The sequence below is a fragment of the Anomaloglossus baeobatrachus genome, chromosome 4 (genome assembly GCF_048569485.1).
Source record: "Anomaloglossus baeobatrachus isolate aAnoBae1 chromosome 4, aAnoBae1.hap1, whole genome shotgun sequence".
In the NCBI taxonomy this organism is placed as follows: Eukaryota; Metazoa; Chordata; class Amphibia; order Anura; family Aromobatidae; genus Anomaloglossus; species Anomaloglossus baeobatrachus.
The window spans coordinates 3527583-3550181 of NC_134356.1; the positions used below are offsets into that span (position 1 = coordinate 3527583).

General features: G+C 53.3%; 2 protein-coding genes across 2 annotated transcripts in view; one reads left to right on the forward strand and one right to left on the reverse strand.

The window, feature by feature from the left end:
- The first annotated feature begins 9781 nt into the window (after window positions 1-9781).
- Window positions 9782-14722, forward strand: SPX (spexin hormone). The gene is made up of 6 exons (XM_075343506.1): window positions 9782-9851; window positions 10820-10900; window positions 11782-11839; window positions 13644-13706; window positions 13863-13949; window positions 14443-14722. Exons 1-6 carry the CDS (start codon window positions 9846-9848, stop codon window positions 14499-14501), a joined length of 354 nt encoding a protein of 117 aa, XP_075199621.1. The 5' UTR covers window positions 9782-9845; the 3' UTR covers window positions 14502-14722.
- Window positions 14723-15115: 393 nt separating this feature from the next.
- GYS2 (glycogen synthase 2) overlaps window positions 15116-22599 on the reverse strand; it is a 96561-nt gene continuing 89077 nt past the window's right edge. Inside the window, exon 16 of the mRNA XM_075343497.1 lies at window positions 15116-15423. Within this exon, the coding sequence (XP_075199612.1) occupies window positions 15199-15423 (225 nt within the window). The 3' untranslated portion in view covers window positions 15116-15198. The remainder of the gene's footprint in view (window positions 15424-22599) is intronic.

Here is a 22599-nt window from a genome sequence, read left to right on the forward strand (position 1 = left end):
CGACTACCAGTCTCTGAAGAAAGATCTAAACCACCAACAGCCACTGAAGAAGGACCTAAACCATGACCAGCACTGCAGAAAGGTTTAAACAACTATGAGTCATGAAGAAAGACCTAAACCACCACCAGTCCCTGAACAAAGGGCTAAACTATTCCCAGTCACAAAGGAAGACCTGCACCACCAACAGCCACTGCAGAAAGACCTGCACCACCAACAGCCACTGCAGAAAGACCTGCACCACCAACAGCCACTGCAGAAAGACCTGCACCACCAACAGCCACTGCAGAAAGACCTGAACCACCAACAGCCACTGCAGAAAGACCTGCACCACCAACAGCCACTGCAGAAAGACCTGAACCACCAACAGCCACTGCAGAAAGACCTAAACCACCAACAGCCACTGCAGAAAGACCTAAATCACCAACAGTCGTCGAAGGAAGACCTAAACGACCGACCACCAGTCGCTGAAGAAAGGTCTAAACGACTAACAGTCATGAAGAAAGACCTAAACTACCAACAGCCACTGAAGAAAGACCTTGTAACAATTATAATGGATTACTCATCAGGAATCTCTTTGCGTGGAGCAGTGACAGAACTGAACCCAGTTTATAGGTGATAAAGTTTATATTGTAACACGTGAAAAACAAACAAGTGCAAAAAACAAGTAGCAGAGCAATATGCAAGTGTCCAAAAAAATAAGTAGCAGAGCAATCTGGCTTACGTGAAAGCAAGGCAGGTCAGGCTACAACCGCAGCAGGGGCTAGGCATCAGAAGCAGGAATCAGCAGGAGGGTAGACATTGGCAGAATCTCTGAGCAGCAATAGGCGAGTCACACAGACGTTTTTTGGGGAAAATGGAGAAACTTGAGACGCCACTAGAAGGAGGAAACCAGGCAGAATACTCAAGCAGAGGACTGGAGGCTGGACTGAAATTATAAAGGCAAGAGGACACAGAACACATGGAGAAGAATGAAGCAGGGGACACCATCTGGGAAAAGGGCAAAAAGCCCAAACAGGAAAGACAGAAAAACCAGAGTCCTGACAGACCTAAACTGCCCATGAAGAAAGACTTAAACAACCACCAGTCACTGAAGAAAGATCTAAACAACCACCAGTCACTGAAGAAAGATCTAAACGACCACCAGTCACTGAAGAAAGATCTAAACGACCACCAGTCACTGAAGAAAGATCTAAACGACCACCAGTCACTGAAGAAAGATCTAAACGACCACCAGTCACTGAAGAAAGGTCTAAATGACCACCAGTCACTGAAGAAAGGTCTAAACCACACCAAGAGTCATGAAGAAAGACCTAAACCACCAACAGCCACTGCAGAAAGACCTAAACCACCAACAGTCGCTGAAGAAAGACCTAAACCACCATCAGTCGCTGAAGAAAGACCTAAACTACCACCATCCCCTGAAGAAAGACCTAAACGACCACCATCCCCTGAAGAAAGACCTAAACGACTACCATCCCCTGAAGAAAGACCTAAACGACCACCATCCCCTGAAGAAAGACCTAAACGACCACCATCCCCTGAAGAAAGACCTAAACGACCACCATCCCCTGAAGAAAGACCTAAACGACTACCATCCCCTGAAGAAAGACCTAAACGACCACCATCCCCTGAAGAAAGACCTAAACGACCACCATCCCCTGAAGAAAGACCTAAACGACCACCATCCCCTGAAGAAAGACCTAAACGACCACCATCCCCTGAAGAAAGACCTAAACGACCACCATCCCCTGAAGAAAGACCTAAATGACCACCATCTTCTGAAGAAAGACCTAAACGACCACCATCCCCTGAAGAAAGACCTAAACGACCACCATCCCCTGAAGAAAGACCTAAACGACCACCATCCCCTGAAGAAAGACCTAAACGACCACCATCCCCTGAAGAAAGACCTAAACGACCACCATCCCCTGAAGAAAGGCCTCAATTAACATCAGCCACTGAAGAAAGATCTAAATGACCGCCAACTACTGAAGAAAGAGGTAAAGGACCACCAGTCACTGAAGAATGAATAAAACCTTTCACCAAACCATCCAGGTATCAGCCCAGTACATCTGCAGAATCTGTTGATCCGGCCTCAGTGTCCATTATGAATGAGGAAGGTTTTGTGACCGTATATGAGAGAATTTTATAACCGATCCCATCTGAGCCTGCAGTGTTGGCGATTATGGTCTGAGCTTTACAGTGTCCTGGAGAAGAGGAGCATGAAGAAGAGGCACAAATGGACTAAAGTCTTTCATAAGTTTCCGAGTGACTCTCATGCGGTGCATCCTGGTCCGCCAGTGTCCATGAAGAGATGGTGCACTACAGGTGACAGCAGTGAAAGGAGCAAGAAGACCAGAAAGTCTGTGATCTGGATGCAGTTGAGACGAAGCTTCATTAATGTGAACAGTGTGAAGACCAGGAACCGGCGGCAGGAGATTTACCAGCATCTATCAGGTGAGATCTGGTGTCTTCTTCTTGTAGGAGAAGAGCAATGCCCATGTGTAGGCAGCTGAGAGAGACTGAAGACTCGGCTGTCATACTGGTCTGGAGAGAAATGATCGGGAGGAGATCCTCTGCAATGCCATGGACGTCCAGGTGGACAGTCTGCCCGTCCGCTGTCCACCTGTCCCTCTAGTGGTGACTGCAGACAGGATCTTATCATGTATCTCTGTATACAGGGAGCTCCCCCTAGTGGTGGCTGTAGACAGGATCTTATCATGTATCTCTGTATACAGGGAGCTCCCCCTAGTGGTTGCTGTAGACAGGATCTTATCATGTATCTCTGTATACAGGGAGCTCCCCCTAGTGGTGGCTGCAGACAGGATCTTATCATGTATCTCTGTATACAGGAAGCTCCCCCTAGTGGTGGCTGCAGACAGGATCTTATCATGTATCTCTCTATACAGGGAGCTCCCCCTAGTGGTGGCTGCAGACAGGATCTTATCATGTATCTCTGTATACAGGGAGCTCCCCCTAGTGGTGGCTGCAGACAGGATCTTATCATGTATCTCTCTATACAGGGAGCTCCCCCTAGTGGTGGCTGCAGACAGGATCTTATCATGTATCTCTCTATACAGGGAGCTCCCCCTAGTGGTGGCTGCAGACAGGATCTTATCATGTATCTCTGTATACAGGGAGCTCCCCCTAGTGGTGGCTGCAGACAGGATCTTATCATGTATCTCTATATACAGGGAGCTCCCCCTAGTGGTGGCTGCAGACAGGATCTTATCATGTATCTCTGTATACAGGGAGCTCCCCCTAGTGGTGGCTGCAGACAGGATCTTATCATGTATCTCTGTATACAGGGAGCTCCCCCTAGTGGTGACTGCAGACAGGATCTTATCATGTATCTCTGTATACAGGGAGCTCCCCTTAGTGGTGGCTGCAGACAGGATCTTATCATGTATCTCTCTATACAGGGAGCTCCCCCTAGTGGTGGCTGCAGACAGGATCTTATCATGTATCTCTCTATACAGGGAGCTCCCCCTAGTGGTGGCTGCAGACAGGATCTTATCATGTATCTCTGTATACAGGGAGCTCCCCCTAGTGGTGGCGGCAGACAGGATCTTATCATGTATCTCTATATACAGGGAGCTCCCCCTAGTGGTGGCTGCAGACAGGATCTTATCATGTATCTCTGTATACAGGGAGCTCCCCCTAGTGGTGGCTGCAGACAGGATCTTATCATGTATCTCTGTATACAGGGAGCTCCCCCTAGTGGTGACTGCAGACAGGATCTTATCATGTATCTCTATACAGGGAGCTCCCCCTAGTAGTGGCTGCAGACAGGATCTTATCATGTATCTCTGTATACAGGGAGCTCCCCCTAGTGGTGGCTGCAGACAGGATCTTATCATGTATCTCTGTATACAGGGAGCTCCCCCTAGTGGTGGCTGCAGACAGGATCTTATCATGTATCTCTATATACAGGGAGCTCCCCCTAGTGGTGGCTGCAGACAGGATCTTATCATGTATCTCTCTATACAGGGAGCTCCCCTAGTGGTGGCTGCAGACAGGATCTTATCATGTATCTCTGTATACAGGGAGCTCCCCCTAGTGGTGACTGCAGACAGGATCTTATCATGTATCTCTGTATACAGGGAGCTCCCCCTAGTGGTGGCTGCAGACAGGATCTTATCATGTATCTCTGTATACAGGGAGCTCCCCCTAGTGGTGGCTGCAGACAGGATCTTATCATGTATCTCTGTATACAGGGAGCTCCCCCTAGTGGTGACTGCAGACAGGATCTTATCATGTATCTCTGTATACAGGGAGCTTCCCCTAGTGGTGACTGCAGACAGGATCTTATCATGTATCTGTGTATACAGGGAGCTCCCCCTAGTGGTGGCTGCAGACAGGATCTTATCATGTATCTGTGTATACAGGGAGCTCCCCCTAGTGGTGGCTGCAGACAGGATCTTATCATGTATCTCTGTATACAGGGAGCTCTCCCTAGTGGAGGCTGCAGACAGGATCTTATCATGTATCACTGTATACAGGGAGCTCCCCCTAGTGGTGGCTGCAGACAGAATCTTATCATGTATCTCTGTATACAGGGAGCTCCCCCTAGTAGTGACTGCAGACAGGATCTTATCATGTATCTCTGTATACAGGGAGCTCCCCCTAGTGGTGGCTGCAGACAGGATCTTATCATGTATCTCTGTATACAGGGAGCTCCCCCTAGTGGTGGCTGCAGACAGGATCTTATCATGTATCTCTGTATACAGGGAGCTCCCCCTAGTGGTGGCTGCAGACAGGATCTTATCATGTATCTGTGTATACAGGGAGCTCCCCCTAGTGGTGGCTGCAGACAGGATCTTATCATGTATCTGTGTATACAGGGAGCTCCCCCTAGTGGTGGCTGTAGACAGGATCTTATCATGTATCTCTGTATACAGGGAGCTCCTCCTAGTGGTGGCTGCAGACAGGATCTTATCATTTATCTCTGTATACAGGGAGCTCCCCCTAGTGGAGGCTGCAGGCAGGATCTTATCATGTATCTGTATACAGGGAACTCCCCCTAGTGGTGGTTGCAGACAGGATCTTATCATGTATCTCTGTATACAGGGAGCTCCCCCTAGTGGTGGCTGCAGACAGGATCTTATCATGTATCTCTGTATACAGGGAGCTCCCCCTAGTGGTGGCTGCAGACAGGATCTTATCATGTATCTCTGTATACAGGGAGCTCCCCCTAGTGGTGGCTGCAGACAGGATCTTATCATGTATCTGTGTATACAGGGAGCTCCCCCTAGTGGTGGCTGCAGACAGGATCTTATCATGTATCTGTGTATACAGGGAGCTCCCCCTAGTGGTGGCTGCAGACAGGATCTTATCATGTATCTCTGTATACAGGGAGCTCCCCCTAGTGGTGGCTGCAGACAGGATCTTATCATGTATCTCTGTATACAGGGAGCTCCCCCTAATGGTGGCTGCAGACAGGATCTTATCATGTATCTGTGTATACAGGGAGCTCCCTCTAGTGGTGGCTGCAGACAGGATCTTATCATGTATCTCTGTATACAGGGAGCTCCCCCTAGTGGTGGCTGCAGACAGGATCTTATCATGTATCTCTGTATACAGGGAGCTCCTCCTAGTGGTGGCTGCAGACAGGATCTTATCATTTATCTCTGTATACAGGGAGCTCCCCCTAGTGGAGGCTGCAGACAGGATCTTATCATGTATCTGTATACAGGGAGCTCCCCCTAGTGGAGGCTGCAGACAGGATCTTATCATGTATCTCTGTATACAGGAAGCTCCCCCTAGTGGTGACTGCAGACAGGATCTTATCATTTATCTCTGTATACAGGGAGCTCCTCCTAGTGGTGGCTGCAGACAGGATCTTATCATTTATCTCTGTATACAGGGAGCTCCTCCTAGTGGTGGCTGCAGACAGGATCTTATCATTTATCTCTGTATACAGGGAGCTCCTCCTAGTGGTGGCTGCAGACAGGATCTTATCATTTATCTCTGTATACAGGGAGCTCCCCCTAGTGGTGGCTGCAGACAGGATCTTATCATTTATCTCTGTATACAGGGAGCTCCTCCTAGTGGTGGCTGCAGACAGGATCTTATCATTTATCTCTGTATACAGGGAGCTCCTCCTAGTGGTGGCTGCAGACAGGATCTTATCATGTATCTCTGTATACAGGGAGCTCCTCCTAGTGGTGGCTGCAGACAGGATCTTATCATGTATCTCTGTTTACAGGGAGCTCCCCCTAGTGGTGGCTGCAGACAGAATCTTATCATGTATCTCTGTATACAGGGAGCTCCTCCTAGTGGTGACTGCAGACAGGATCTTATCATGTATCTCTGTATACAGGGAGCTCCCCCTAGTGGTGACTGCAGACAGGATCTTATCATGTATCTCTGTATACAGGGAGCTCCTCCTAGTGGTGGCTGCAGACAGGATCTTATCATGTATCTGTGTATACAGGGAGCTCCTCCTAGTGGTGACTGCAGACAGGATCTTATCATGTATCTCTGTATACAGGGAGCTCCTCCTAGTGGTGGCTGCAGACAGGATCTTATCATTTATCTCTGTATACAGGGAGCTCCCCCTAGTGGAGGCTGCAGACAGGATCTTATCATCTATCTTTGTATACAGGGAGCTCCCCCTAGTGGTGGCTGCAGACAGGATCTTATCATGTATCTCTGTATACAGGGAACTCCCCCTAGTGGTGACTGCAGACAGGATCTTATCATGTATCTCTGTATACAGGGAGCTCCCCCTAGTGGAGGCTGCAGACAGGATCTTATCATGTATCTCTGTATACAGGGAGCTCCCCCTAGTGGTGGCTGCAGACAGGATCTTATCATGTATCTGTGTATACAGGGAGCTCCCTCTAGTGGTGGCTGCAGACAGGATCTTATCATGTATCTCTGTATACAGGGAGCTCCCCCTAGTGGTGGCTGCAGACAGGATCTTATCATGTATCTTTGTATACAGGGAGCTCCTCCTAGTGGTGGCTGCAGACAGGATCTTATCATTTATCTCTGTATACAGGCAGCTCCCCCTAGTGGAGGCTGCAGACAGGATCTTATCATGTATCTGTATACAGGGAGCTCCCCCTAGTGGAGGCTGCAGACAGGATCTTATCATGTATCTCTGTATACAGGAAGCTCCCCCTAGTGGTGACTGCAGACAGGATCTTATCATGTATCTCTGTATACAGGGAACTCCCCCTAGTGGTGACTGCAGACAGGATCTTATCATGTATCTCTGTATACAGGGAGCTCCCCCTAGTGGTGACCGCAGACATCATGTATCTCTGTATACAGGGAGCTCCCCCTAGTGGTGGCTGCAGACAGGATCTTATCATGTATCTCTGTATACAGGGAGCTCCCCCTAGTGGAGGCTGCAGACAGGATCTTATCATGTATCTCTGTATACAGGGAACTCCCCCTAGTGGTGACTGCAGACAGGATCTTATCATGTATCTCTGTATACAGGGAGCTCCCCCTAGTGGTGACCGCAGACATCATGTATCTCTGTATACAGGGAGCTCCCCCTAGTGGTGGCTGCAGACAGGATCTTATCATGTATCTCTGTATACAGGGAGCTCCCCCTAGTGGAGGCTGCAGACAGGATCTTATCATGTATCTCTGTATACAGGAAGCTCCCCCTAGTGGTGACTGCAGACAGGATCTTATCATGTATCTCTGTATACAGGGAGCTCCCCCTAGTGGTGGCTGCAGACAGGATCTTATCATGTATCTCTGTATACAGGGAGCTCCCCCTAGTGGTGGCTGCAGACAGGATCTTATCATTTATCTCTGTATACAGGGAGCTCCTCCTAGTGGTGACTGCAGACAGGATCTTATCATGTATCTCTGTATACAGGGAGCTCCCCCTAGTGGTGACTGCAGACAGGATCTTATCATGTATCTCTGTATACAGGGAGCTCCTCCTAGTGGTGGCTGCAGACAGGATCTTATCATGTATCTGTGTATACAGGGAGCTCCTCCTAGTGGTGACTGCAGACAGGATCTTATCATGTATCTCTGTATACAGGGAGCTCCTCCTAGTGGTGGCTGCAGACAGGATCTTATCATTTATCTCTGTATACAGGGAGCTCCCCCTAGTGGATGCTGCAGACAGGATCTTATCATCTATCTTTGTATACAGGGAGCTCCCCCTAGTGGTGGCTGCAGACAGGAGCTTATCATGTATCTCTGTATACAGGGAGCTCCCCCTAGTGGTGACTGCAGACAGGATCTTATCATGTATCTCTGTATACAGGGAGCTCCCCCTAGTGGAGGCTGCAGACAGGATCTTATCATGTATCTCTGTATACAGGGAACTCCCCCTAGTGGTGACTGCAGACAGGATCTTATCATGTATCTCTGTATACAGGGAGCTCCCCCTAGTGGTGACCGCAGACATCATGTATCTCTGTATACAGGGAGCTCCCCCTAGTGGTGGCTGCAGACAGGATCTTATCATGTATCTCTGTATACAGGGAGCTCCCCCTAGTGGAGGCTGCAGACAGGGTCTTATCATGTATCTCTGTATACAGGGAGCTCCCCCTAGTGGTGGCTGCAGACAGGATCTTATCATGTATCTCTGTATACAGGGAGCTCCCCCTAGTGGTGGCTGCAGACAGGATCTTATCATGTATCTCTGTATACAGGGAGCTCCCCCTAGTGGTGACCGCAGACATCATGTATCTCTGTATACAGGGAGCTCCCCCTAGTGGTGGCTGCAGACAGGATCTTATCATGTATCTCTGTATACAGGGAGCTCCCCCTAGTGGAGGCTGCAGACAGGATCTTATCATGTATCTCTGTATACAGGGAACTCCCCCTAGTGGTGGCTGCAGTCATCGTCCTGTGTGGTTTTTTGTATGGGGTTTGGAGCTTGGTTTCGTTGGCCGTTGTTGTGATGGTGTAATAATATATTGATCACTGTTGGATGTCACCTTATAATTAGTGGATAATTGGACATTGATTTCTTGCTGTTTTCTCCACGTTTTCCTTGACCCATCTGTATTTCACAGTAATCAATATTGGATCTTTACAATTGATTTGATCTGTTGTAGAATATTCCAGGATCCGTCATCAGCAGATTTTGTTGATCAAAAATATCAAAATAAAAAGTGAATGTGAACGCGGCGCAAATCAGGCGTCTGGTGACATCCGATCGATCCTGGGGTCACCGGTCGTCAGTCATATGGAGGAGGAGAAACTCTATGAGGTGCCGCGAATGTGTGGGGTCCCCGGTGAGCGCATGTGTGGGGTCCCCCATGCCACGTGTGTGTGTTCCTTGGTCCTGCGGATGTGTGGTGTCCCCTGTGCCGTGGATGTGTGGGGTTCTTGGTGCCGTGGATGTGTGGGGTCCTTGGTGCCATGGATGTGTGGGGTCCACGGCAACACAGAGATATGGGGTCTCCTGCGCCGTGGATGTGTGGGTCACCGGTGAGTGTCACTCCTGGCACTCGGGGGGTTCTTGCATGGCGCTGTTCCACGATTCACCACCATCACTGGTGGATCTGTTCTTATTGATGGCGGTCACGTCCGTCTCCTCCGCGCGCTCTTCTTGCGGGTGCTGCGCTGTCCGGACGTCTCCGCTCGTGAGCTGTGACATCTTGATGGACAGTCGCTGACCACCTCCATTACAGCCGTCACCTTTGGCTTCCAGCGGTGGGTATTGATCCTGCGCTCGCTGACAGTGAGTTTGATCTCTTCAGAATATGAAGCGCAGCGCGGTCTGATCCCCGGAGGAGGCTCCGTGCTGCGTCCATCACCGGCGCTGACATGATCCGTGCCCGACTCCTCCTCCACAGCATTTATAACCCCGACCCGAGGACCGGAGCCACGGAGAAGAGCGGCCGCTGCCAGGAAGCATGAAGGTGAGTGTGCCCCGGGGTCCGCTCCACCTGCTCCACCACTGTGAGTCTTGTGGGGGCTCATAGTGCAGATCACGGAGGACAGACCCCCGCACCGTCCACCGCAGACACTCCGCGACCTTCAGCCCCTGACCGTCCACCGCAGACGCTCCGCGACCTTTAGCCCCCGACCGTCCACCGCAGACGCTCCGCGACCTTTAGCCCCCGCACCGTCCACTGCAGACGCTTCGTTCTCTGATCTGCGCTGATTCCTTTGAATTCCGCAGGTGGAGGTGGATTTATTGTCACCGCTCTATTCCGCTCCCCGACTTTATACAATTTCATTTTTACAAAACTTTTATCCAGAAGTGAAGGAAGCGCAGAACGAGCGACCGTCAGCCCCATCATTTGCCTCACTTCTATTCCTGATACTTTTCATTAGTCCAAATGACTGCATCATTCTGCACGGGAGCTGCGCGCACAAAACGGGGAGCGCACAACACGGGGAGCGCACAACACGGGGAGCGCACAAAACGGGGAGCGCACAATCATTACCTCCGCTAAACTGCTGCCACATTGTATCTTCAATGAATGACAATCCACAAGCTGAGCAGATGGGGGTCCGCACTGACCAGACCCCGACATGCCCAGACGGCTGCTGGGGGTGGTAGTTACCGGATGAGGGGGGTGATGAGGATCCAGAGCACCGATCTGTAATTCCAGCTGTCACTACCGGGAGGGATAAATTAACCCCTTGTCTTCTGTATAAAAACCCCAGAGGCTGAACATGAAGCTGAAACCTGACATGGCTGATAACAGGGAGCAAAACACTAGTCACCTGTCCTACAGTCTCCTCCCCAGTAATGGCTGATTACAGGGAGTAATAGATTGTACTCACCTGTCCTACAGTTTCCTCCCCAGTAATGGCTGATAACAGGGAGTAATAGAGATTAGAATGTGAGCTCCCGGGTCCCCGGTTTCTTGTCTTGCAGGACTCTGCTCCGGTCGCCGCCTGCACCCTGATCCTGCTAATGAGCAGCACGGTGTTCCCCGGCTCCGGGGGCCTCCCACAGGTAGGCATTTGCTCTCCTCCGTCTATCCCCTCCATCGCTCCTCTCCATCGCTGTCCTTCGTCGCTCCTCTCCTCTGTCTCTCCCCTCCCTCGCTCCCCACCGTCATGCCCCCCCCCCCTCCGTCGCTCTCCTCCGTCGCTCTCCTCCGTCGCTCTCCTCCGTCGCTCTCCTCCGTCGCTCTCCTCCGTCGCTCTCCTCCGTCGCCCTCCTCCGTCGCTCCCCACTTTCGCTCCTCTCTGTAGCTCCCCTCCGTCGCTCTCCTCCGTTGCTCTCCTCCGTCGCTCTCCTCCGTTGCTCCCCACTTTCACTCCCCTCCGTCGCTCCCCTCCGTCGCTCTCCTCCGTCGCTCCCCTCTGTCGCTCCCCACTTTCGCTCCTCTCTGTAGCTCCCCTCCGTCGCTCCCCTCCGTCTCTCCTCTCCGTCGCTCTTCTCCTCCGTCGCTCCCCTCCGTCGCTCCCCTCCGTCGCTCCTCTTCTCTGTAGTTCCCCTCCGTCGCTCCCCACTTTCGCTCCCCTCCGTCTCTCCTCTCCGTCGCTCTTCTCCTCCGTCGCTCCCCTCCGTCGCTCCTCTTCTCTGTAGTTCTCCTCCATCGCTCCCCACTTTCGCTCCCGTCCGTCGCTCCCCTCCGTCGCTCCCCTCCGTCGCTCCCCACTTTTGCTCCTCTCTGTAGCTCCCCTCCGTCGCTCCCCACTTTTGCTCCCCTCCGTCGCTCCCCTCCGTCGCTCCCCTCCGTCGCTCCCCTCCGTCGCTCCCCTCCGTCGCTCCCCTCCGTCGCTCCCCTCCGTCGCTCCCCTCCGTCGCTCCCCTCCGTCGCTCCCCTCCGTCGCTCCTCTCTCTGCTGCTTCTTAATCTCTTCTCATCTTTCTCTTCTCTGCGACAAGAGTCATTTCCAGAGACGGAATTGGACCCCGCAGGCGATGCTGTACCTGAAGGGGGCACGTGAGTGACGCACCCACCAATCACACCAGCAGACAGGAAATAAATACCAGGGGCCCCGGGGCCGGACAGCAGAGAGAGCGTGATCACCACCCCCATCACCATGATCACCACCATACAGAACATACAGTGTCCTCCAGAGGCCGGAGAGTGTCCTCCAGAGGCCGGAGAGTGTCCTCCAGAGGCCGGAGAGTGTCCTCCAGAGGCCGGAGAGTGTCCTCCAGAGGCCGGAGAGTGTCCTCCAGAGGCCGGAGAGTGTCCTCCAGAGCCCATATATCACCTGACAGCCCAGAATAGTGTCCTACAGAACCCAGATAATGTCCTACAGAACCCAGAATAGTGTCCTACAGAGCCCAGATATCACCTGATAGCCCAGATAGTGTCCTCCAGAGCCCATATATCACCTGACATCCCTGATAATGTCCTACAGAGCCCAGATATCACCTCACAGCCCAGATAGTGTCCTCCAGAGCCCAGATATAACCTGATAGCCCAGATAGTGTCCTACAGAGCCCAGATATAACCTGATAGCCCAGATGGTGTCCTACAGAGCCCAGATATCACCTGACAGCCCAGATGGTGTCCTACAGAGCCCAGATATAACCTGATAGCCCAGATGGTGTCCTACATAGTCCAGATATCACCGGACAGCCCAGATGGTGTCCTACAGAGCCCAGATATCACCTGACAGCCCAGATGGTGTCCTACAGAGCCCAGATATCACCTGACAGCCCAGATGGTGTCCTACAGAGCCCAGATATAACCTGATAGCCCAGATAGTGTCCTACATAGTCCAGATATCACCTGACAGCCCAGATGGTGTCCTACAGAGCCCAGATATCACCTGACAGCCCAGATGGTGTCCTACAGAGCCCAGATATCACCTGACAGCCCAGATAGTGTCCTCCAGAGCCCAGATATCACCTGACAGCCCAGATAGTGTCCTACATAGTCCAGATATCACCTGACAGCCCAGATGGAGTCCTACAGAGCCCCGATATTACCTCACTGCCCAGATAATGTCCTACATAGCCCAGATATCACCTGACATCCCAGATAGTGTCCTACATAGTCCAGATATAACCTGATAGCCCAGATAGTGTCCTCCAGAGCCAAGATATCACCTGATAGCCCAGATGGTGTCCTACATAGCCCAGATATCACCTGACAGCCCAGATGGTGTCCTACAGAGCCCAGATATCACCTGACAGCCCAGATGGTGTCCTACATAGCCCATATATCACCTGACATCCCAGATAGTGTCCTACATAGTCCAGATATAACCTGATAGCCCAGATAGTGTCCTACAGAGCCAAGATATCACCTGATAGCCCAGATAGTGTCCTACATAGCCCATATATCACCTGACATCCCAGATAGTGTCCTACATAGTCCAGATATAACCTGATAGCCCAGATAGTGTCCTCCAGAGCCCAGATAGTGTCCTACAGAGCCAAGATATCACCTGATAGCCCAGATAGTGTCCTACAGAGCCCATATAGTGTCCTACAGAACCCAGATATCACCGGACAGCCCAGAATAGTGTCCTACAGAACCCAGATAGTGTCCTACATAGTCCAGATATCACCTGACATCCCAGATAGCGTCCTACAGACTCCAGATAGTGTCCTACAGAACCCAGATATCACCTCACAGCCCAGATAGTGTCCTCCAGAGCCCAGATATCACCAGACAGCCTAGATTCTGTTGCTTGGCTATACATGGTGTGTACCTGTGGGTGTTTGGATGTAAATGTTTGCACTATGTGGAGGTAATATCACATCGTGCTCCATTCACTTTCCTGCAGAAGGTCGCCGCTTCATCTCGGATGAAAGTCAAAGGAAAGACCTGTACGACCGTCTGCAGCTCGGTAATGTCTGCTCCTCCGTTCTTCATTTTTTTATTATCATTGTTGACGTCCTCTATGGATCATGGCGGGTGGACGACATTAGATGGCGCCATTCTTGGTTGGGGGAATTATTCCAGATTTTTAGGATCTTCAACTCATAACCCAATTTGTTTCCAGAGACCCGGAGTCGGAACACCAGCCCCATCACAATATCTGAGGAGGCCGCCATGTTCCTCAGCTCTCTACAGAAAGCGCAGGATGAAGGTAAAGAAAGGGGGCAAAATGGGGCAGGATGAGAGATAGTAGATGTAACAAAATCTGTCACAATCTGTATTATACTCCAGAGCTGCACTCACTATTCTGCTGGAGCAGTCACTGTGTACATACATTACATTACTGATCCTGAGTCACCTCCTGTATTATACTCCAGAGCTGCACTCACTATTCTGCTGGAGCAGTCACTGTGTACATACATTACTGATCCTGAGTTACCTCCTGTATTATACCCCAGAGCTGCACTCACTATTCTGCTGCTGCAGTCACTGTGTACATACATTACTGATCCTGAGTTACCTCCTGTATTATACCCCAGAGCTGCACTCACTATTCTGCTGCTGCAGTCACTGTGTACATACATTACTGATCCTGAGTTACCTCCTGTATTATACTCCAGAGCTGCGCTCACTATTCTGCTTGTTTGTAGTGTAGCAGACAGTTCTGGGTATGTGGTGACGCTGCTTGTTGTGTCTCTCTGCAGCAGATGATGGCGCTCTGGAGCAGGCGCGGTACCTGCCGGACCCCTTATTCAGCTGGTGACTGGGCCACTGCCGGAGTTTCCATATAATCGGTTCTATCGTGGACCTCTCCCGCCAGGGTCAGCACCGCCCCTCTGTGATCACGTGACCGGGCTCCGCCGTCTGCTGCCGCCTCATTATTTTCTCTGACGATCAGTAAAGAGCAACAATGTAACAAGAAGAAGAAGCGGCGACCGTCAGATTGTGTCCGCGGGTGTGTCAATAAAGTTCATGTGAAATGTTCAGGTGGCGCCCTGAGGTCTGTGAGTGTTAGTGCGACAGCTGTACAGACAACCCCGACTCTGTCCCGGAGGATGGACCCCCTCCCCGCACCTCGGGACAGGACCCCCTTCCCGCACCTCGGGATAGGACCCCCCCTCCCCGCACCTCGGGATAGGACCCCCCTCCCCGCACCTCGGGATAGGACCCCCCTCCCCGCACCTCGGGATAGGACCCCCCTCCCCGCACCCCGGGGCAGGACCCCCTCTCCGCACCTGTAGGACCGCGGGGTGTGAGCAGAGTCGGGGATGGAGCCGGTGTCGTTTCTCCCTTTTGCGCGGTCGGAGCTTCTATTGCGCAGAATATCAGACGCACACAGCAGAGAAAGCAGAGAAGGTTTAACTATTTCACTACCACATACACATCAGACATAATCTGCTCCCTACAGGAGACACTATCAGCCCTGCCACCGGGGGGCGCCTCGCTCCACAGCAGACATCTCAGTTCCTATATTCGCCATGTTGTTTCTTTTTTCCGCGAGACACCGGACCAAGAGCAAATGTGGACTTGATGTTCTGGCGATCCCGCTCCGCCTCCTCGTCCTCATTGTAGCGCTCCTCCTCCTCCTCCTCCTCTTCATCTTCACTTTCATGGGGGCTGGAAGGCTGAGACACCGCTGGAGAAGGGGGCACCGAGGACGGCCGGGGGTACCGGAATCCATCCGTCTGCAGGAGAACAGACAGCACCAAAATTACAGGAGGTCTCCCCCCAGTAATGGCTGATAACAGGGAGTAATAGATTGCAGTCACCTGTCCTACAGTCACATGACCTTTTTTTTTACACTTTTGTCCATTTTCTGGGTCACTGACCCATTTTAAGTCTATGTCTGGATTGTGCGGAGGCATCCCCTGGACCGGCCGCCGCTCTCCTGAGAGGAGTGTGACAGCTGCATGTATTTCTAAGCAACTGACAGGCTCCTCTCAGGAGAGCGGCGGCCGGTCCAGGGGATGCGACACGCACACAAGTGACTCCAGTCTATAGGTGAGTAACGAACGGGTCACGTGCGGGTCTATGGGGTCACATGAGGGCCAATGGAGTCATGTTCGGGTCAGTGTGGTTACGGTATATGCGGACCAGTGGGGTGACGTGCGGGTCAGTGCGGTCACGGGCGGGTCAGCGGCGTCACAGGCGGGTCAGTGGGGTGTGTGTGGGTCAGTGGGGTCATATGCAGGTCAGTGCGGTCATGAGCGGGTCAGCGGCGTCACAGGCGGGTCAGTGGGGTGTGTGTGGGTCAGTGGGGTCATATGCAGGTCATGAGCGGGTCAGCGGGGTCACAGGTGGGTCAGTGGGGTCATGTGCGGGTCAAGGGGGTCACATGCAGGTCAGCGGGGTCACGGGCGGGTCAGCGGTTTCATGGGCGGGTCAGTGGGGTCACATACGGGTCAGTGCGGTCACGGGCGGGTCAGCGGGATCATAGGCGGCTCAGTGAGGTCACATGCGGGTCAGTAGGGTCACGGGCGGGCCAGTGGGGTCATGGGCACCTACGGTCAGTGGGGTCACATACGGGTCAGTCAGATCACGTGCGGGTCAGTGAGATCACGTGCGGGTCAGTGCGATTACGGGCGGGTCAGTGCGATTACGTGCGGGTCATGTGTGGGTCAGCGGGGTCACGGGCGGGTCAGTGGGGTCACGGGCGGGTCAGTGTGGTTACGGGCGGGTCAGTGGGGGTCACATGCAGGTCAGCGGGGTCACGGCCGGGTCAGCGGGGTCACGGGCGAGTCAGCGGGGTCACGGGCGGGTCAGTGGAGTCACATACGGGTCAGTGAGATCACGTGCGGGTCAGTGCGATTTTGTGCGGGTCAGCGGGGTCACGGGCGAGTCAGCGGGGTCACGGGCAGGTCAGCGGGGTCATATGTGGGTCATCGGGGTCAAGTGCGGATCAACGGTGTCAGCGGGGTCACGGGTGGGTCAGTGGGGTTAGAAGGGTCACGTGCGGGTCAGCAGGGTCACGTGTGGGTCAGCGAAGTCAAGTGCGGGTCAGCGGGGTTATGTGCGGGTCAGTGGGGTTAAGTTCAGATCACGTGTGGGTCAGCGAGGTTACGGGCGGGTCAGCGGGGTCACGTGCGGGTCAGTGGGGTCATGTGGGGTGCGGGTCATGTGCGGGTCAGTGGAGGTCAAGTGCGGGTCAGCGGGGTTACGTGCGGGCCGGCGGGGTCAGTGGGGTTATGTGCGGATCACGTGTGGGTCAGCGTGGTTACGGGCAGGTCAGTGGGGTCACGTGCGGGTCAGCGGGGTCATGTGTGGGGTGCGGGTCATGTGCGGGTCAGTGGGGGTCAAGTGCGGGTCAGCGGGGTTACAGGCGGGTCAGCGGGGTCACCTGTGGGCCGGCGGGGTCACGTGCGGGCCGGCGGGGTCACGTATGGGTCAGCGGGGTCACGTGTGGGTCAGCGGGTTTACGTGCGGGCCGGCGGGGTCAGTGGGGTTATGTGCGGATCACGTGTGGGTCAGCGGGGTTACAGGCGGGTCAGCAGGCTCAAGTGCGGGCCGGCGGGGTTACGGGCAGGTCAGCGGGGTCATGTGTGGGCCGGCGGGGTTACGGGCAGGTCAGTGGGGTCATGTGTGGGCCGGCGGGGTTACGGGCGGGTCATCGGGGTCACGTGCGGGTCAGCAGGCTCAAGTGTGGGTCAGCGGGGTTACAGGCGGGTCAGCGGGCTCAAGTGCGGGCCAGCGGGGTTACGGGCAGGTCAGTGGGGTCATGTGTGGGCCGGTGGGGTTACGGGCAGGTCGGTGGGGTCATGTGTGGGCCGGCGGGGTTACGGGCAGGTCAGTGGGGTCATGTGTGGGCCGGCGGGGTTACGGGCAGGTCAGTGGGGTCATGTGTGGGCCGGTGGGGTTACGGGCAGGTCAGTGGGGTCATGTGTGGGCCGGCGGGGTTACGGGCAGGTCAGTCGGGTCATGTGTGGGCCGGCGGGGTTACTGGCAGGTCAGTGGGGTCATGTGTGGGCTGGCGGGGTTACGGGCAGGTCAGTGGGGTCATGTGTGGGCCGGCGGGGTTACGGGCAGGTCAGTGGGGTCATGTGTGGGCCGGCGGGGTTACGGGCGGGTCATCGGGGTCACGTGCGGGTCAGTTATGATGAGCCGCATTTCCGCGCTCGTTGGCCGAGTGCTGACGGTTGCACCTCTGATTTTTTGTCTCCGCTGCCGGGATTTGTAGCTGTTGATGTTACATGTTCTGCACAGACGAGCGCATGAGGAAAATAATGAAAAATAAGGTCTGACTTAAAATGATGGCACCGACCCACCTGGTTCTGGTACCGACCAGAGGTCCCAGCTGCACAGTCCCAAAAGGATCCTGCACAGACTGAAACAACCCCACCTGGACAACGCAGAGGACCCCTCAAACCTCTGCTTCCTAAGCAGCCATCGAGGGTCTCATGTACCTCCATAACAATCCGGGTGCAGAAATAAGGTAAACTACAGGTAATAACCTGCCCGGAGAGACACCCGGCAGAAAGCCCGTAATGCCAAGATCTGAGGGGGAAACGGAGGACCGGGGAAGCTTTATATAGTGACACCCCCCGGTGATCGGGAGACTGAATCACAGCACGGAAACACCTGTCAACAGAAAGACAATGAACACACAAAGTGTCTACACCGAGACAAAGTGTTCAGAACCAGGCCAGCGACCCGACTGTGGCTCAGTGGAGAGGGACATGGACACCAGCACAGGAGGACGCAGGATCAAATCCGGGGCATGACAGCGCCCCCCTTCTACAAGGGGCCACTGGACGTTCTGAAATACCCATCCTCCGACATCGCCGACAACTATTACCAGACAATCAGCATGCGGATATTCTGCAATAACCCAGGAGGTATCCTCCAGACTGCAGTCCTTCCATTTAACAAGATAAATGCTGGTACCCAGTACTCGCTCCGCCTCATACTCCTGATATTCCTCCGAATCCACCTCATACTCCTGATATTCCTCCGAATCCACCTCATACTCCTGATATTCCTCCGAATCCACCTCATACTCCCGATCCTCCTCCAAATACACCTCATACTCCTGATAATCCTCCGAATCCACCTCATACTCCTGATATTCCTCCGAATCCACCTCATACTCCCGATCCTCCTCCAAATACACCTCATACTCCTGATAATCCTCCGAATCCACCTCATACTCCTGATATTCCTCCGAATCCACCTCATACTCCTGATATTCCTCCGAATCCACCTCATACTCCTGATAATCCTCCGAATCCACCTCATACTCCTGATATTCCTCCGAATCCACCTCATACTCCTGATATTCCTCCGAATCCACCTCATACTCCTGATATTCCTCCGAATCCACCTCATACTCCTGATATTCCTCCGAATCCACCTCATACTCCCGATCCTCCTCCAAATACACCTCATACTCCTGATAATCCTCCGAATCCACCTCATACTCCTGATAATCCTCCGAATCCACCTCATACTCCTGATATTCCTCCGAATCCACCTCATACTCCCGATCCTCCTCCAAATACACCTCATACTCCTGATAATCCTCCGAATCCACCTCATACTCCTGATATTCCTCCGAATCCACCTCATACTCCTGATATTCCTCCGAATCCACCTCATACTCCTGATATTCCTCCGAATCCACCTCATACTCCTGATAATCCTCCGAATCCACCTCATACTCCTGATATTCCTCCGAATCCACCTCATACTCCTGATATTCCTCCGAATCCACCTCATACTCCTGATAATCCTCCGAATCCACCTCATACTCCTGATATTCCTCCAAATCCACCTCATACTCCTGATATTCCTCCGAATCCACCTCATACTCCTGATATTCCTCCGAATCCACCTCATACTCCTGATATTCCTCCGAATCCACCTCATACTCCTGATATTCCTCCGAATCCACCTCATACTCCTGATAATCCTCCGAATCCACCTCATACTCCTGATATTCCTCCGAATCCACCTCATACTCCTGATATTCCTCCGAATCCACCTCATACTCCTGATATTCCTCCGAATCCACCTCATACTCACGATCCTCCTCCAAACCCACCTCATACTCCCGATCCTCCTCCAAATACACCGCATATTCCCGATCCTCCTCCAAATACACCGCATACTCCCGATCCTCCTCCAAATACACCGCATACTCCCGATCCTCCTCCAAATACACCTCATACTCCCGATCCTCCTCCAAATACACCGCATACTCCCGATCCTCCTCCAATCCCACCGCATACTCCCGATCCTCCTCCAAATCCACTGTATACTCCCGATCCTCCCCCAAATCCTCCTCATACACCTGATCCTTCTCCAAATCCACCTCATACTCCCTATCCTCCTCCAAACCCACCTCATACTCCCGATCCTCCTCCAATCCCACCGCATACTCCCGATCCTCCTCCAAATCCACTGTATACTCCCGATCCTCCCCCAAATCCTCCTCATACACCTGATCCTTCTCCAAATCCACCTCATACTCCCTATCCTCCTCCAAACCCACCTCATACTCCCGATCCTCCTTCAATCCCACCTCATACTCCCGATCCGCCTCCAATCCCACCTCATACTCCCGATCCTCCTCCAAATACACCTCATACTCCCGATCCTCCTTCAATCCCACCTCATACTCCCGATCCGCCTCCAATCCCACCTCATACTCCCGATCCTCCTCCAAATACACCTCATACTCTCGATCCTCCTCCAAATACACCGCATACTCTCGATCCTCCTCCAAATACACCGCATACTCCCGATCCTCCTCCAAATACACCGCATACTCCCGATCCTCCTCCAAATACACCGCATACTCCCGATCCTCCTCCAAATACACCGCATACTCCCGATCCTCCTCCAATCCCACCGCATACTCCCGATCCTCCTCCAAATCCACTGTATACTCCCGATCCTCCCCCAAATCCTCCTCATACACCTGATCCTTCTCCAAATCCACCTCATACTCCCTATCCTCCTCCAAACCCACCTCATACTCCCGATCCTCCTTCAATCCCACCTCATACTCCCGATCCGCCTCCAATCCCATCTCATACTCCCGATCCTCCCCCAAATCCTCCTCATACACCTGATCCTCCTCCAAATCCACCTCATACTCCCGATCCTCCTCCAATCCCACCTCATACTCCCGATCCTCCCCCAAATCCTCCTCATACACCTGATCCTCCTCCAAATCCACCTCATACTCCCGATCCTCCTCCAAATCCACCTCATACAGGGATATGACGTGTGCACTAATATGTCTGTAAATTGTTTAATGCTTTATAAGTGTAACGCCTGCTGGAGACCAAGGGGGTCCCTAAAGGCCCAGTCACACTAAGCAACATCGCTTGCAACATCGCTGCTAACGAACAACTTTTGTGACGTAGCAGCGATGTTGCTAGTGATGTTGCTGTGTGTGACATTCAGCAACAACCTGGCCCCTGCTGTGAGGTCGCTGGTTGTTGCTGAATGTCCTGGCCCCTGCTGTGAGGTCGCTGGTTGTTGCTGAATGTCCTGGCCCCTGCTGTGAGGTCGCCGGTTGTTGCTGAATGTCCCGGCCCCTGCTGTGAGGTCGCCGGTTGTTGCTGAATGTCCCGGCCCCTGCTGTGAGGTCGCCGGTTGTTGCTGAATGTCCCGGCCCCTGCTGTGAGGTCGCCGGTTGTTGCTGAATGTCCCGGCCCCTGCTGTGAGGTCGCCGGTTGTTGCTGAATGTCCTGGCCCCTGCTGTGAGGTCGTTGGTTGTTGCTGAATGTCCTGGGCCATTTTTTAGTTGTTGCTGTCCCGCTGTGAAGCACAGATCGCTGTGTGTGACAGCGACAGAGCAACAACTGAATGTGCAGGCAGCATGAGTCGGCTTCTGTGGAGGCTGGTAACCACGGTAAACAGCGGGTAACAAAGAAGCCCTGTCCTTGGTTACCCGATATTTACCTTCGTTACCAGTGTCCGCCGCTCTCAGCTGTCAGTGCCGGCTCCTGCTCTGTGCACATTTAGCTGCAGCACACATCCGGTAATTAACCCGATGTGTACTGTGGCTAAGAGAGCAGGGAGCCAGCGCTAAGCGGTGTGCGCTGCTCCCTGCTCTCTGCACGTGTAGCTGCATGCGCTGGTAACCAAGGTAAATATCGGGTTTGTTACCCGATATTTACCTTAAGCGGGCTTTACACACTACGACATCGCTAATGCGGAGTCGTTGGGGTCACGGAATTTGTGACGCACATCCGGCCACATTAGCGATGCCGTTGCGTTTGACACCGATAAGAGATTTTGCATCGTCGCAAAAACGTGCAAAATCGCTAATCGGTGACATGGGGGTCCATTCTTAAAAATCGTTACTGCAGCAGTAACGAAGTTGTTCCTCGTTCCTGCGGCAGCACACATCGCTGCGTGTGACACCGCAGGAACGAGGAAGCTCCCCTTACCTGCCTCCCGGCCGCTATGCGGAAGGAAGGAGGTGGGCGGGATGTTACGTCCCACTCATCTCCGCCCCTCCGCTGCTATTGGGCGGCGGTTCAGTGACATTTCAGTGATGTCGCTGTGACGCCGCACGGACCGCCCCCTTAGAAAGGAGGCGGTTCGCCGGTCACAGCGACGTCGCCGGACAGGTAAGTATGTGTGACATGTCTGGGCGATGTTGTGCGGCACGGGCAGCGATATGCCCGTGTCGCGCAACAGATGGGGGCGGGTACCCACACTAGCGATATCGGGACCGATATCGCAGTGTGTAAAGTAGCCTTTGGTTACCAAGCGCAGCATCTTCCACGCGGCGCTGGGGGCTGGTCACTAGTTGCTGGTGAGCTCACCAGCAACCCGTGTAGCGACGCTCCAGTGATCCCTGCCAGGTCAGGTTGCTGGTGGGATCGCTGGAGCGTCGCAGTGTGACA